The sequence below is a fragment of the Neofelis nebulosa genome, chromosome 4, assembly GCF_028018385.1.
Source record: "Neofelis nebulosa isolate mNeoNeb1 chromosome 4, mNeoNeb1.pri, whole genome shotgun sequence".
Lineage (NCBI taxonomy): Eukaryota > Metazoa > Chordata > Mammalia > Carnivora > Felidae > Neofelis > Neofelis nebulosa.
This window is the reverse complement of record NC_080785.1, coordinates 60155988-60170290: the sequence shown is the minus strand read 5'-3', so window position 1 is coordinate 60170290 and position 14303 is coordinate 60155988. Positions and strand designations below refer to the sequence as shown.

The 14303-nt window shown below is 37.5% G+C and overlaps 1 protein-coding gene across 2 annotated transcripts in view; it reads left to right on the top strand.

Annotated features, from left to right (window-relative positions):
• BZW2 (basic leucine zipper and W2 domains 2) overlaps nucleotides 1-14303 on the top strand; it is a 63494-nt gene that overhangs the window by 37218 nt on the left and 11973 nt on the right. For both annotated transcript variants that reach the window (XM_058724910.1, XM_058724909.1), the window contains exons 5-8: nucleotides 1695-1760; nucleotides 5096-5231; nucleotides 8268-8377; nucleotides 13311-13481. In XM_058724910.1, the coding sequence (XP_058580893.1) occupies nucleotides 1695-1760; nucleotides 5096-5231; nucleotides 8268-8377; nucleotides 13311-13481 (483 nt within the window). The remainder of the gene's footprint in view (nucleotides 1-1694; nucleotides 1761-5095; nucleotides 5232-8267; nucleotides 8378-13310; nucleotides 13482-14303) is intronic.

Below are 14303 nucleotides of genomic sequence, written 5' to 3'. Positions count from 1 at the left end.
GATTCATACCAGGATTAAATAAAAAAAATTGCAAGTCACTAGAGAAGAAGACAAGCTGCCTATTAGGAAGAGACGTAGGCATTTCAAAGAAGAGGAAACACAAGGCTCCCCCAAATCAGATGAAGACATAATCAAACCTACTAGTAATTAGGGAAATGGAAGTAAAATCACAATATCGTTTTGCATTTATTAGATTGGTAAAAAAATAAAATTAGAAGTCTTTAGGCCCTAATGAAGGTCTGGACATTGCAGGACTGTAGAATGGAGCAACCTAGTAAACGTTAACACTATAGAGCTGAACGTACATGCATCATGAGTAGCTGGTTCCTGTTCTATCACTGGCTTGTGTTAACAGCCAGTTGTTCTCAGCTAGACTACAAGGGCAAGTACTAGGACTCGAGTGATCAAATCAAATTTATTGGATCTCAATACCATTTACTCTTTTTCCTTATTGCATACTACTTCCCTGCCTGGGCCACTATTTCCTCATAAAGGGCAGCACTGTAATCTTTACTCTTGTACCCCATCTTGATCACATTAGGGGATAATCTAAACTAAAAGTTTTAGATGACAGTGTATTATGTGTATAGAAGAAAAAGGAATTAGGGGCACCTAAGTGGCTCACTCAATTAAGCATCTGACTTTGGCTCAGGTCATGATCTCGCCTTTCATGAGTTCAAGCCCCCATGTTGGGCTCTGTGCTAACAGCTCAGAGCCTGGAGCCTGCTTCAAATTCTGTGTCTCCCTGTCTCTCAGTCCTTCCCCCACTCACACACTCTCCCTCTCAGCAATAAATAAACATTAAAAAAAAAGAGAGAGAAAGGAATTAGATTCAGAAATCATTTTCAATTATAAAAATAATCATTTATAAAAATCTCTATTTAAATAAGAACACTTATTATTCTATTCAGGCTAGCTTGACAAAATACCATAGACTGGGATTTCTATAAAACAATAGAATTTCATTATTCACAGTTCAGAAGGCTGGGAAGTGTATATTTAAGGTGCCAGCCAATCCTGGTATAGTCTCTCTTATGGCTCTTATAAGGCCATCCGTTCTATCAGGTTAGGGCCCTACCCTTATGACCTCATTTAACCACCTCCTAAAGTCTCTACTTGCAAATATAGTCACATTGGAAGTTAAGTCTTCAATATTTGAATTTAGTGGGAATACAAACATTCATTTCACTTAAATAAACAGCCTAGAATTCCACTGACACACTTACAAACCCTGTTTGTGGGTTCTAACTAGTTGGGGTGGGGGGGAGGCAGTAATCCTTTATTACTATGAAGTTATACCAAGTTTTGCTTGTCTTCTAAAGACGTCTTTGTGTCCACCCAGAGTACAATGTGTCTGAGGTCTTCTCTCCATCGTATCCATGGTCTCTGTGATTATATGTCACCCCCTTCATTTCCTATTGCCTTTCTCTGCATCTCACAGGTTTAACATTATTGTGTTTTTATCAGAGTTATTTTTGGTTTCTCACATGTTATACTTTTGTTTGAATTTCTTTTATTGTTATGTACACATTGATCACATTTTCCCCCTTGTTATAACTCCTTTGAAATGCTTACAGTTCTTTTACAGTTATCTTTTTACTTAGGGCCATGTTGTGATTATGGTGAGTTTCTACACTTCCTATTGTCTTTTAAACTTGTTTACATAATATTGAATGGTTCTGTTTTATGTTTAGGTCTTCAATAAACTCATCAGGAGATATAAGTATTTGGAAAAAGCATTTGAGGATGAAATGAAGAAGGTAAAAATTCAAATGTAATGCCTTACCTGTTTAAAGTAATGAAATGGAGGGGGATGAAAATAGTTCATTTACACCGATAGTGCAGAAGTGCCAGGGACATAGTAAGTTTTTTAAAAATGTTTGTTGAATGAATGAGTACAACAGGTCATTAGCTAATTGCTATAGAGGAAAATACACGATTAGCCTAGATTTTGTTCATTCATCTTTATGTAAGACCACATACTTTGCTCTATAGGAGTGGTTTTATAGCATCTGATCCTTGACCTTGCAGAGCTTAAAAATAAAAACTAGAGTTTCCAAATATGCAAGAAAAATAAATATATCAAGGGGGAAATCTAGATGTGGTGATTTAAGCAATTAAAGCATGTGAAGGAGTATATGGCACAACAGCTAATACCCAGTAAAATTCTTTAATTTTCACAAATACAGTCTGGCAAAGAGGATAAAAGCACATCTTGGGAGATAATCTGTGGGTGTAAGTCTCAGTGGTGTTTCTCACTGTAAAATAGCTGCGGTAAGATGCCATACCTTAGGATTGCTGTAGGAATCAATGAGATCACATATAAGGTACTTAATAGAGTAAGTGGCCTCTAGTAAGTAGCAAAATAAATAGTAGCACCTCATTAAAGAAGACCTCCTTTCTGTCATTGCAACATGTTCCCTCTTGAAATTTGTAACTCTTGTGTGTGTGTATGTAGCACTCACTACATTAACTTGTTACAGATTTGCATGTTGCTTGATCATTATTTCCAATTTTAGATATCTGCTAAATTATAAACCAAGGGAATAAAGGAACCATAGCTTCTACTTTACTACTTATTCGCTTCCCCATGTTCAATGCAGATCCATACATCATGAACATTTGACAGTAAAATCCCTTTTTAAAACAATTTGCATTCTCTATGACTCCATTTTCCCATTTCTTAAGAATAGTTCAGCATGGATACATAAAACTGTATGTATAAAGATGTTTATCACAGTTTGGAGAAATAAACTAAGTGTGCATTAATGGGAGACTGATTAATTAAATTCTGGTATGTCCTTACCGTGGAATACTGTACAGTCATGTAAACAATGGAGGGTAACCACATGAATTGATTGGGGAAAATGTCCATGATAAATCGTTACGTGAAATAGGTGTGGAGCAGCCATTTGGTAGTTTAACTTCAGGCAATTTAGTTCATTTCTATCTGCCTCAGTTTACTTTTCTGTAAAGTGAAGATCAAGGCTGGTGTAGATTTCAATACACAGAAAGTATTCAGAAAAATAGCTGGTACCCTTGACAAGTTTTGGCTGTCATCAATGAATAATTCAGTAAAAACAATACATGTTCACGCATATAGTTATGTATATAAAATATAGAGGTATATAAGTACATTTAAAAATCTGGAAGGACACATCAAATAGTTATTAATGAACACAATAATAGTTATTCTAAGGAAGCGGGATTAGAGAGGAAATCACATTTTTATATTATTCTGTAGTGATAGATACTATTCTACTAGCATGTATTACTTTTATAAATATGAAAAAAAACTTAAATGGAAAAAAATGTCCATTACATTGCTAGGTGTCTAGAAAATAACAAGCACCTGATTAAACAGAGGAATGGATATAACAGGGAGGGAGAAGGTAAAGCCTTTAAATGACATTTTACCACTTTTGTCTAATAATACCACTTATGCTTTTCTTAGCTCATTTGTAACTTGAAAATTTCCTTACTATTTTATTCACGTGATGTATATGTATGCTTCAAGAATGATTTATTTTTCATAGTATATCCATTTTAAAAGGAATATTCTGAAGTACAGGCAGCATCTGATTTTAATGTTGATTAACATAATTGATCAATGAGAATATGAATTTAAGAAAAAGATGTAACTTTTGCACTATTTTAATGAATGAGAGTATATTGATGGGCTTAAAAAGTAGTGTTTAATATTTTATTTTGGGAGCCATTTTTCATTGTTCACTTGAATCTGAATCATCTTTTCAATCAGAGGGAAAGGCCAGATTGATACAAAGTGTCTATGATTTTGTCAGTTCTTTTACTGTGTCCCATTCCTGGTATTCCCTGGAGCTTTACACACTGATACTCTCATTCCCTCCATGTTTTTTTATGAACTTTGAAGGTGGCTTTGTTTTTAATTCACTGACACTTTAATAGGCATAACCTGGGAGTGAAATGGACTAGTTTGATTCCAGTTCTGCCACTTACTCATTACTCATAATACAAATATTTAGACTCACATAACTTCTCTGTAATATAATAATCCTTTAACTGTCAAGGATAGTAAGTTAATATTGCCCTACCCACTGTACAGAGTTAATGGCATTTCATTGGTGCAAAGTAATGAGAAAGTGAGCAAGGCCCCAGTAGTGATATTGAGCCCCGGGGATCTCAGTAACATGCCTAAGAACTGATGAACTAGAGAAAATAGCCTGGAATAGAGTCAGAGGAATGCGGGGGGGGGGGGGGGGGTAGCCTTAAGAAAGAGGAGGGTACTCAACATGACTGAGAACTCATAGAATGAAAAATGGGAAACGGGGTATAATCACCTTTGCTTTGGTTCTCCTTTAACCATCCTGAGGTTGCTACTTTCTCAATTGCCCCCTCGGAAATTGCTCTTTCCAACTCACATCAGAGGGCTTTTCTTTCTTAAGAGGCTTTGTCATATCCTCCATTACCTCATCACCAGGGCTGCTAAGACTGCATGCTCTAAGAAATACCGAGTTTGAATCTTGTTATTTTAGAAAGAGCAGCAGAAACTTAGAAAACCCCTTTGTCACGCAACAGTCTTGTTTTAAAGAATATTATATGCTCTGAACTCAGAAAAATATATGCTGATGTCAAAGCTTAGTGACTTTCCCTGTTTTTTGTGTGTGGTACGATGTAACAAACCCCAAGAAAATGGGTAGCTATAGTATGGGGACAAGGGCATCCCAACACGGAAAAATATGAAGGACAATAATATATTTCAGTAAATGTTCTGCTCATTATGTAAAACTTACCCTTTCTTCTGTACAAAGTCCAATGTAAATTTTTTTATATAACCTATTCACACCATTCTCCATATGTCTCTTTTTGTTCCCGTGGATGTTATCTATAGCTACGCATAAGTGAACTTGGAAGCAAGGAACTGTGCCTGAGAAAGTCACTTTCCTTAGCATCCAGTTTATAAGTGAGCACGCGCATGTGTTTCTGATGGGTCATACTTACGCTGTGCGTACGACCGACTCGTTGTCTGCCATTCAGCCATGCATGTACCTTGTCTGTTATTTTCCTACCTTAGTCCTTTGCTTTATAGACCTGGTTTCTTTTGTTTGACCCACAGCTTCTCCTCTTCCTTAAAGCCTTTTCCGAAACAGAGCAGACAAAGTTGGCGATGCTGTCGGGGATCCTGCTGGGCAACGGCACCCTTCCCGCCACCATCCTCACCAGTCTGTTCACCGACAGCTTAGTCAAAGAAGGTAATGGCGCTTGCGTTTTCTTACCTGTCATGTGTCAAAAGACAAGTAAAGCCACAGGTGATTAGAACAGTACCGGTAACTCCTCTTAGTGTTCTCTTCTACCCACCCATCATCTGTATGAGCGAATGTGTGTATATCTCTAAACAATAAGAATCGTACATGTTTACTGGAGGAAACTGGAAGAAAAAATATGCACACTTGTACAAAGACAAAAACTATTCATGAACTGAATTTCAGGGTGTAAGGCTTAATGCCTGGATCAAATACCCTGAAGTGGATGTCGTCCAAACTGTTTCTCTCAATGTAGTTGCCACTGGCATATTTTGTTGGGAGAATGCTTCATTGTACTTTGTGGGGCATTTAAACTGCCAGGCTCTAGCACCCACCTCTATTTAGTGTAATGAAAAAAGGCCCCTTCATGTTCCCAAATGCCCCCCCACCAGACTCTTATTTCGCTGGTTAGGACCGTTCTTCTAAACCGTTACCTCTCAAAGTCTTGTGTTCGATGTTCATTTTGATCCCATTTTTAAGATATTCATTATCTCAGTTTTAGAAAGAAATCCAGATGGTGGCATCGAAGTCTTGCTTTAATTTTAAGGCAGTAAGAGTTTGATAGGCGTATATACAATCACTTGGTTATGGAATAAAACAAAAGTGGGCTCTTGGAGGAGGATAATGATATTCGAGTTATAATGCAACACAAAACAAAGCGTTATTTTTTCCTTAAAAATAAAAGAGCTTTTGTGAACACATCTGTTTCTTCTTAGAACTTAGTTTCTCTCCTACAAATGTTGAAGTTCCAGCCTCGTTCATGCCTGCAGTGAAATGGATTGTAGTTTTCTTGTAGCTGAGAAAAGAATAGTAAATTGCGAGTCGAGTGATCTTAGAGATTTTCTATAGTTTTGGGCTTAATATAGCTCAGATTTATGACAGTTCAGATTCTGTAATTGTCATTAGTGTGTTGTTCATATTGTGACATTTTAAAGTGTTTTCCTGAAGAGAATTTGATACTCCACATCTTATTTATGATGTGAGCCATTTTACCCTCAGAAAAACACAAGATAACATGTAAACAGTAAAATGTTAATTATGTTAGATTTCCCTAGCCTTCATAACAGAAAATAATTGTCTTTCTGGTTGTATTAAAATCCTAAGTGATTTCTACAAATTCCTCAAATAATTTGGTGGACAATGATGAAGCAAATATAAAATATTAATGGTTATAAAATTTAGATAGTGGGTGTAAGTAACTAACAGTGTTTACAGTTCGAAACACCTGTTTTATTGTCCTAGCCATAGTGGGTTTTTGGGTTTTTTTTTGTGGGGGGGGGGTGTGTGTGTTTGTTTTGTGTGTGTGTGTGTGTTTTTTTTGTTTTGTTTTGTTTTGTTTTACTCGTTCCTCTGCTCATTCAAGTGAAGAAATTTGAGCAAAGTTTGTGTTTGTATAAATGATACATTGATTGAATGCTCTTACTTGCAACTAACTAGAAGGTGGAACTCAATTTGCTGTATAAGAAATTTTGTTCCATATAAGAACCTTTATTTCTTATGTCCAAAACAATAATATTCACGTCTTGGATATTTTCTCCTGTTACTCCTCACTACCAATCATAGCATTATCAACTTTATTACAAGTATGGTTTCCCTGGTCATTATACAATGTCTGCTGGTACAGTTATGGGACATCCTTTCTTGTTTAGATTCAGTGGGAGAGTACTTCTCAACATAGAATAATATATCATGCCTTCAGCTGATTGGCCACCATAGGCCACATGACTAGTTTTGGACCAGTAGCAGTTGCCAGGGAGACACCCTGGGCAGATGGGCTTAAAGCGAGGACTCTCGACTAATCATTGCAGGAAATGGTACCAGGACTTAGACTTGAAGTCACCTGGCCTATGCAAAATAGAAATTCTCTTAGGAAAAAAAGGGGGTGTGAGGGATTGAGGCTGCAACAGTGAAGACTTCAGAAAAAATCAGTTCAATATTTCAGCTGCATTTTAACTTGGAAATTTAATAAATGTAACATTAACTTGGAAATTTGTAGTGTTCACAGAGGAACTGTCTTCTAGCTATCTAATTACTTATATTTGGAAATAAATCCTAATGTCAATATGGATATGTAATTGAGTGGTTTTCTGATTAACATTAGCTCTTTTAGTAATCTCTTTTAAAATATCTAGAAAAGACTTCAGTTTGAAACAGCATCAGTATTTTTATAGCTTGACTCATGAGGGTTTTTTTTAATTTTTTAATTTTTTTTTAACATTTATTCATTTTTGAGAGTGAAAGAGACAGAGCATGAGCAGGGGAGGGGCAGAGAGAGGGAGACACAGAATCAGAAGCAGGCTCCAGGCTCTGAGCTGTCAGCCCAGAGCCCAACGCGGGGCTTGAACTCACAGACTGTGAGATCATGACCTGAGCCGAAGTCGGACACCCAACCAACTGAGCTACCCAGGCACCCCATCATGAGTTTTTTTTTTTAATGCTTTTTACAAGAAATAAACTTACAAAGTAAATATTGCCTGTGCATCTATAGCTTTATTTATATCTTTCACTATTAATGCATTTTGCCTAGTATCATTTATCAGCATGTTAATTAACGTGCTGCCATTTCATTTTTATGTCTCAAGATTTAGTTGTTATACCTCAGGATCACTGTTATAGACATGAAATACTGGTGAACCACAGGTGAAAGAGAAGCAAAAACAAAACAAACAAACAAAACTAGAAAATATTGGGCTTTCAATCTGTTTTGAACCAAGGTAAAAATAAAGACACGGTTATTCCAGGTTGGAATTAGGGAGTCTCACTTTGAAAAATGTTTTAACTGTTTTTCCTTTTCTTTTGAGTAATGGAAACAGAACTGTGCCTAAAGAGCTATCCATTTTTCCTCTGTACCAAATCACGTCTTTGAGCAGCAGACTCCTTGCAGGAAACCTAGTGAGCAGCTTGCCCCTGTCTGTCAATTACCGGTGTTTTTGCTTATTAAAAGAATTCAACTCTCACTGTCTCTTTTTCTGTTTTTTTAAACAGGCATTGCAGCCTCATTTGCGGTCAAGCTTTTTAAAGCATGGATGGCAGAAAAAGATGCCAACTCTGTTACCTCTTCTTTGAGAAAAGCCAACTTAGATAAGAGGCTGCTTGTAAGTATTGTCTGGATAAGGGGTTGATGTTTCTGTCGTGGCTTTGGCAATGCAAGACTGAAGTGCTTGGGTCTGTGTTAAATCAGAGCATGGTCCCTTTTATTTCTGTATTACTGGCAGAGGGAAATTAATTCCATTTTAACATTTATCATATAAATGAATGGAATCAGAAAATTAAAGAGTCATAAGGGTCTATTGTGATTTTCGGATCTGGATATTTGTTGAGATTATGTTAACATTGATCAGAATTAACCTTTTTTTTTTTTTGTAACTAGTAAGTATGCAGATTTAACGTTGCAATATGATAAAGTGCCATCAGTCTAATTAAACATTTCTGATGTGTTAGTTTGGAGATGGGTGACACCAATCTCACATACTTATTAATGTGTTAACAGAATAAGAGTTTAAACAGAATTCCTTGTTTATACCAAGACACCATGAAAATGACTATTTAAGAAAGCAAACAAATTTGTTATGGTTGATTTGAAGCTCCCACTATCACAGTTGCTTGATTATGTTTTTTATTTCTCTTTCTTTGTGGTTTTCAAAAACAAATGAAGAGAAATATTTTGTTCTTAATATTTCTATCCACTCCGTACAATTTCTTTCTGCTAGAAGTCACACATGTGCAGAAGACAGAGATTTCTCCGAGTGACATTGCTCTTCTAGTCTAGGACAAAGTCTAAAATTGAAAGACGCCCCTTGGGGCGCCTGCCTGGGTGGCTCAGTCGGTTGAGCGTCCGACTTCGGCTCAGGTCGTGATCTCGCAGTTCATGGGTTTGAGCCCTGCTTTGGGCTCTGTGCTGACAGCTCAGAGCCTGGAGGCCGCTTCCGATTCTGTGTCTCCCACTCTCTCTGCCCCTCCCTGTCTTGCACTCAGTTTCTCCCTCTCTCTCTCTCTCTCTCTCTCTCTCTCTCTCTCTCTCTCTCTCAAAAATAAATAAACATTAAAAAAAATTTAAAAAAAAAAAAGAAAGAAAGAAAGACACCCTTGCCATCTTCTTTTTACCTTTTCTCTCGGTTTTCACTTCCACTGTGTTTTAGTGTGCAATTCTGTCTGTCAGTCCAAGGGATTACTGTAAAATGGGCTCCTCCCCTCAGAAAACCTGAGAATAATTTTAACTGTAAATGCTTTTATTCTCTATCTCTTCAAGTTCCTTTGTCTCTTGAAATTTACCTTCAAATAGCCCTTTGGGTATTTCAAGTCTTTAGACTATGATAAAAACCAACGATTAACTAGATGATCATCTAGTTGATTTCTGCCGATGATTATTTTCATTCAGCCTGTTTCTGTGCCAGACATGCTCCAAGAAGCTATGGAGCCAAGAGAGAACAGGAAGGAAAAGTTCCCTGCCCTCATAGCAACTTACTTTCTCCTGGACTTAGGGCACATCCTTGTGTACAGAAAGAGGAATCATAAAAGATAAGTGAATAGGTTGCCAAGCAGGGTGGAAGTTCATATGAAGGCAACGTATTCTCATCCTTGAGTCTGTGGATTAACTGTATCCGGGCTAGATCCCTCCGTGATCTATACACCTTTTCATTCCAGGACCTAGCCTGCAGGAACACTTCCCATGCAAGCCATTCTGTCCTTATGGGAAAGGGCAGAAACACGGGAGACTGAAGTAAACCCCTCCAGTGCAGTCAAAGCTAACCTTCTGCTGGCCAAAAGTCAGAGTGAAGCCTGGCACTGGAGTAGGAAAGTTCATTCTGTCACAGCTTACTGTTCCACCTTTCAGGCAGACACAGCAAGGAGGGACTTTAATACTCATTTAAAGAGAGGGGGCACATGACTGGTAATGAAGATACAGTCTGTTACGGTTTGCCACAAAAGACTCAGGTTTATTTGTTTGTTTTTAAGTTTATTTTGAAAGAGAGAAAGGGAAAAGAAGGGGAGGGGCACAGAGGATCTGAAGCAGGCTCCGTGCTGATAGCAGAGAGCCCAAACTCACGAACGGCGAGATCACGACCCTGAGCCAAAGTCAGACACTTAGCCAACTAAGCAACCCAGGTGCCCAAGACGCAATTATCTCTTAAGGCATCGTTCCTCAAAGATGCCCATGGCAGAGCTTGGTTAACTTAATTAGGTTACTTCATAGATTTATTCTTAAAGTATCTTTCCTTTTTGAGGAATACATCATTTAACTGTTCCTACTTGGTTTCTGTGTCTGCATATATTTTGGGTACGAGAAGCACAGGTAGAAGTTTCTAGCAGAAACACTGTAAGCTCCATGAGGACAAGATAATCCTCTGTGGAGCCTACCTGCTTGATATTTGCTAACTCAGTGAATGAACGAGAAGCTAGAGGGTCAATTTCACCATCAAGGAGGAAATTTTTATTTATTTAACACATACAACAAAATTCTCTCTGGCCGTACTAGTACGTTTTAGGGGAAAAGAAGCATATCTCAAAGTTTGCAGTTACCCGTTTCTGTAATACAAAAGCAAGAAAAACAGCAACTCTGAAAAGAGGGGATGGGAGGCAACAGACTAAATCAACCATTGATTAGGAAACCATTAAGTAGGAAAACTCTAAGGAATATCAGAGTAGGAGGCAGTTTTCAGTGGCAGAGGAAGATCTCTCTGATAAGGTGACTTTTTTTTTTTAACTGTTTTATTTATTTTGGAGAGCACAAGCTGAGGAGGAGCAGAGAAAGAGGGGGACAGATGATCTGAAGCAGGCTCTGCCCTGACAGCAGCAATCCCAATGGGGGGCTCGAACTCATGAACCATGAGATTATGGCCTGAGACAAAGCCAGACACTTAACTGACTGAGCCACCCAGCTGCCCCAAGGTGACATTTGTGTAAAGACTTGAAGGAGTTGAGGAGTGAGCTTTATAGATATCTCCAGAAGAGTTTTCCAGGCAAAGGGAACAGAATGCAAAGACTTTGGGGGCATGCCATGTTGGGGACAGCAGTGGGGAGTGTTTGGTAAGAACAAAAGCATAGATCAGCATGGAGACATAGCAGGTCCCATATCATCTAGGAACTTTGGCTTTTATTCTCAGTAAAATGGAAAGCTTTGTGGAAGTTGGAAAACTCTGGCTTTGCTTTGAATAGACTCAGAAGCAAGAGCAGAAGCAGGGAGACCTTAATCTAGGGATGAGGTGATGGAGATTTGTGCCTGGGTAGGGTTTTTCTGACTAATGCAAACCATGCTCCAAGCCAGTAAATATCATGATAGGACTTAGACTGACTTTACTTCAGCTTAATCTGAATAATAATCCTCACTGTCTTAAATGTGTCATTTATAAGGACTTTGAATATAGTTCATAAATAAACCCCCAGGAATATGTTTGATATATTCCTCTGAACATAACTTTAGATCAAACTTTGCAGTCACATTGTTCCTAAATTGAATACTCAATGTTGGCACGGAGTAATGGAATAGTTACCAGCTATGGGCATAGTCTGCTATGTCCTTAAATATACCTGACTACATAATTTGGGTCAAGCTGTTTAGCCTTGTTGAGACTTAATCTATCCTCTATAAGAGTTTTTACTTTATGTAATTTTCAGGAAAATAGCCACATTTCGATTCCTAGAAGAAAATCAAAATTAAATTCGTTCCCCAAATCCCAAATTTGTTAGACCTTTTGAATGCTAGAACCAATGTCAGTGACTAAATTTCAGTCTGATGTGAAATGTTTGTTTTACCATGAATGCGTTTAATAGCTGCTCCCACCAACTCTTCTGACATTTTGAAACTCCTAACTCAACAGGGGAAGTTATGATACAGAGACTGTTGAAATTTGAGTCGTGTCATAGAAACCTTTGGCTATGTCCCCCTACATGGTAGCAAAACTATTAGAGATTTTTCTACTGAGATTTTTACTAGAGGCATATAGCTATCAACCATATATGTGCAAATCTAACCACCATAAAAATTTGGATCTACTTTTTAGACTGCAGCAGTCTGAAAAATGTGAAAGCTTTGAAAATTGCCTTAATATCTTAGCTGGGTGTTGAAGTCACACAGGATTAGAATATGACTAAGTGTTACTGGGACTTTTCCAAGCTGTGTAAGGTAAAATGGAAATGAGGTAAAAATATGCAAGCAGCCATGGTGTATCGCTCTTTAAAAATTTCCAACAGAATTATGTAATGAACTGAAGAGTTGGGAGGGTGGGTTTAGATTAGATCTTCCTGTTACTTAATTTAGAGCCACCATCATTAACAGATATCACAAAAATTCTCTTTAGCTCCAAGCTAGTATTAGACTAATAGCAGCATTTTCTCAGATTGTGAATAGAAGTTCTTGAGATAATAGTCAGTACTGTTTCCTAATATTACCTCACGTCATCTCAGCATTATTAAAACTGACTTTTGGGGCACCTGGGTGGCTCAGGCCATGATCCTAGGGTCATGAGATTCAGTCCTGCATCAGGCTCTGCGCTGAACGTGGAGTTTGCTTAAGATTCTCTCTCTTTTCTCTCTCTCTCCCCGCCCCCAACTCGTGCACTCTCTCCCAAATATATATATACTATACATACGTATATATGTATGTATGTATGTATGTATGTATGTATGTATGTATAGTATATATATCAGAAAAACCTGACTTTTGTCCATTAACTTGTAAGTTACGTTATTTACATTTAATTTAGCAAGTTCACTTCTGTATTCATATATGCTATACTTTGAGTAAAGTGAAAGAAAAAGTAAATAATGGTTCAAAATAGGTGAAGCTAGTTTATATAAGTTGATTAGCATTTTTTTCTTTCTCTGTAAACCTGTCCAATTTAGAAGGTGCTTAGCAAATGCTCCAGAAAGATACCCAAGATTCATTCATTTGAAAATCATTCTTTGTTCTGTTCTTCCCAGTGTGTGAGATAATCTAAGTGCCATTCTAATATGAAAAGTTTGTCCTTTATTGCTTGCTGACATTTGAATAGTTTGTTGTGAAACGGTCTTTTTCCTTTTGTCTTCAAGGAACTCTTTCCAGTTAACAGGCAGAGCGTGGATCATTTTGCTAAATACTTCACTGACGCAGGCCTGAAGGAGCTTTCCGACTTCCTCCGAGTCCAGCAGTCCCTGGGCACCAGGAAGGAACTGCAGAAGGAGCTCCAGGAGCGTCTTTCTCAGGAATGCCCAATCAAGGAGGTGGGGACCTGGACTTATTAGATCACTGCAGAACACACGAATGAGAGGATTAACATCGAAGAGCATAGGCTGGACCTTCCTTAAGAAGACCCACCTTTGTTTACTGCTTGGAACTTAATGTACCTGTTCATACCATCTCAATTGCAAAGTGTTGATTCAGAATCCTCTGGCATATTCCAGAAATTAATGGTTATTTCCACACAAGTGATTTATTTTATCACACTACTACTGTGATTAATGAAATATTTTAATCTGTCGAATAGATTTGCCATCTACTGTCAGTTATGCACCATTTATGGTGGTTTTTCCATTTCATCACAGATAATATAATATGGTTAAGTATATGATTAGTATTTGAAATCAACACTATGTATTGCGTGCATCACTGGGTATGAATATGTAGGGTTTTGGTTTTTTTTTTTTTTTAATTTTAAGACAAAAATTTTTGATGGTTTTTGAATTCGTAGCATGGGAAAAGACCAGTTGAACCAATGGCTTGTTTGATCATAGTCACAATAACTGCATATCCCTATAATATAAATACTACATTTTTTATAATAATAGTTCATGTAGCTATCGCTGTATCTTTTTAAATTTTTAAAAAATTCCTGCCTGAAGAAAACTTCCCATGTGAACTTTAACAACTTTTATGTGACAATCCAAAAATTAAATGAAGTCCTTTCCTTTTGCTATTTACTTCTGAGTCCCAAACCCTTACCACTGTATGTGCCCTAAGCCCCACATGGGACCTTACGTGGCTTAAGACTAGAGAATTCCAGACCGATGCTATCCAGCAGATGGAGGTGTTGGAACAAAAAATAT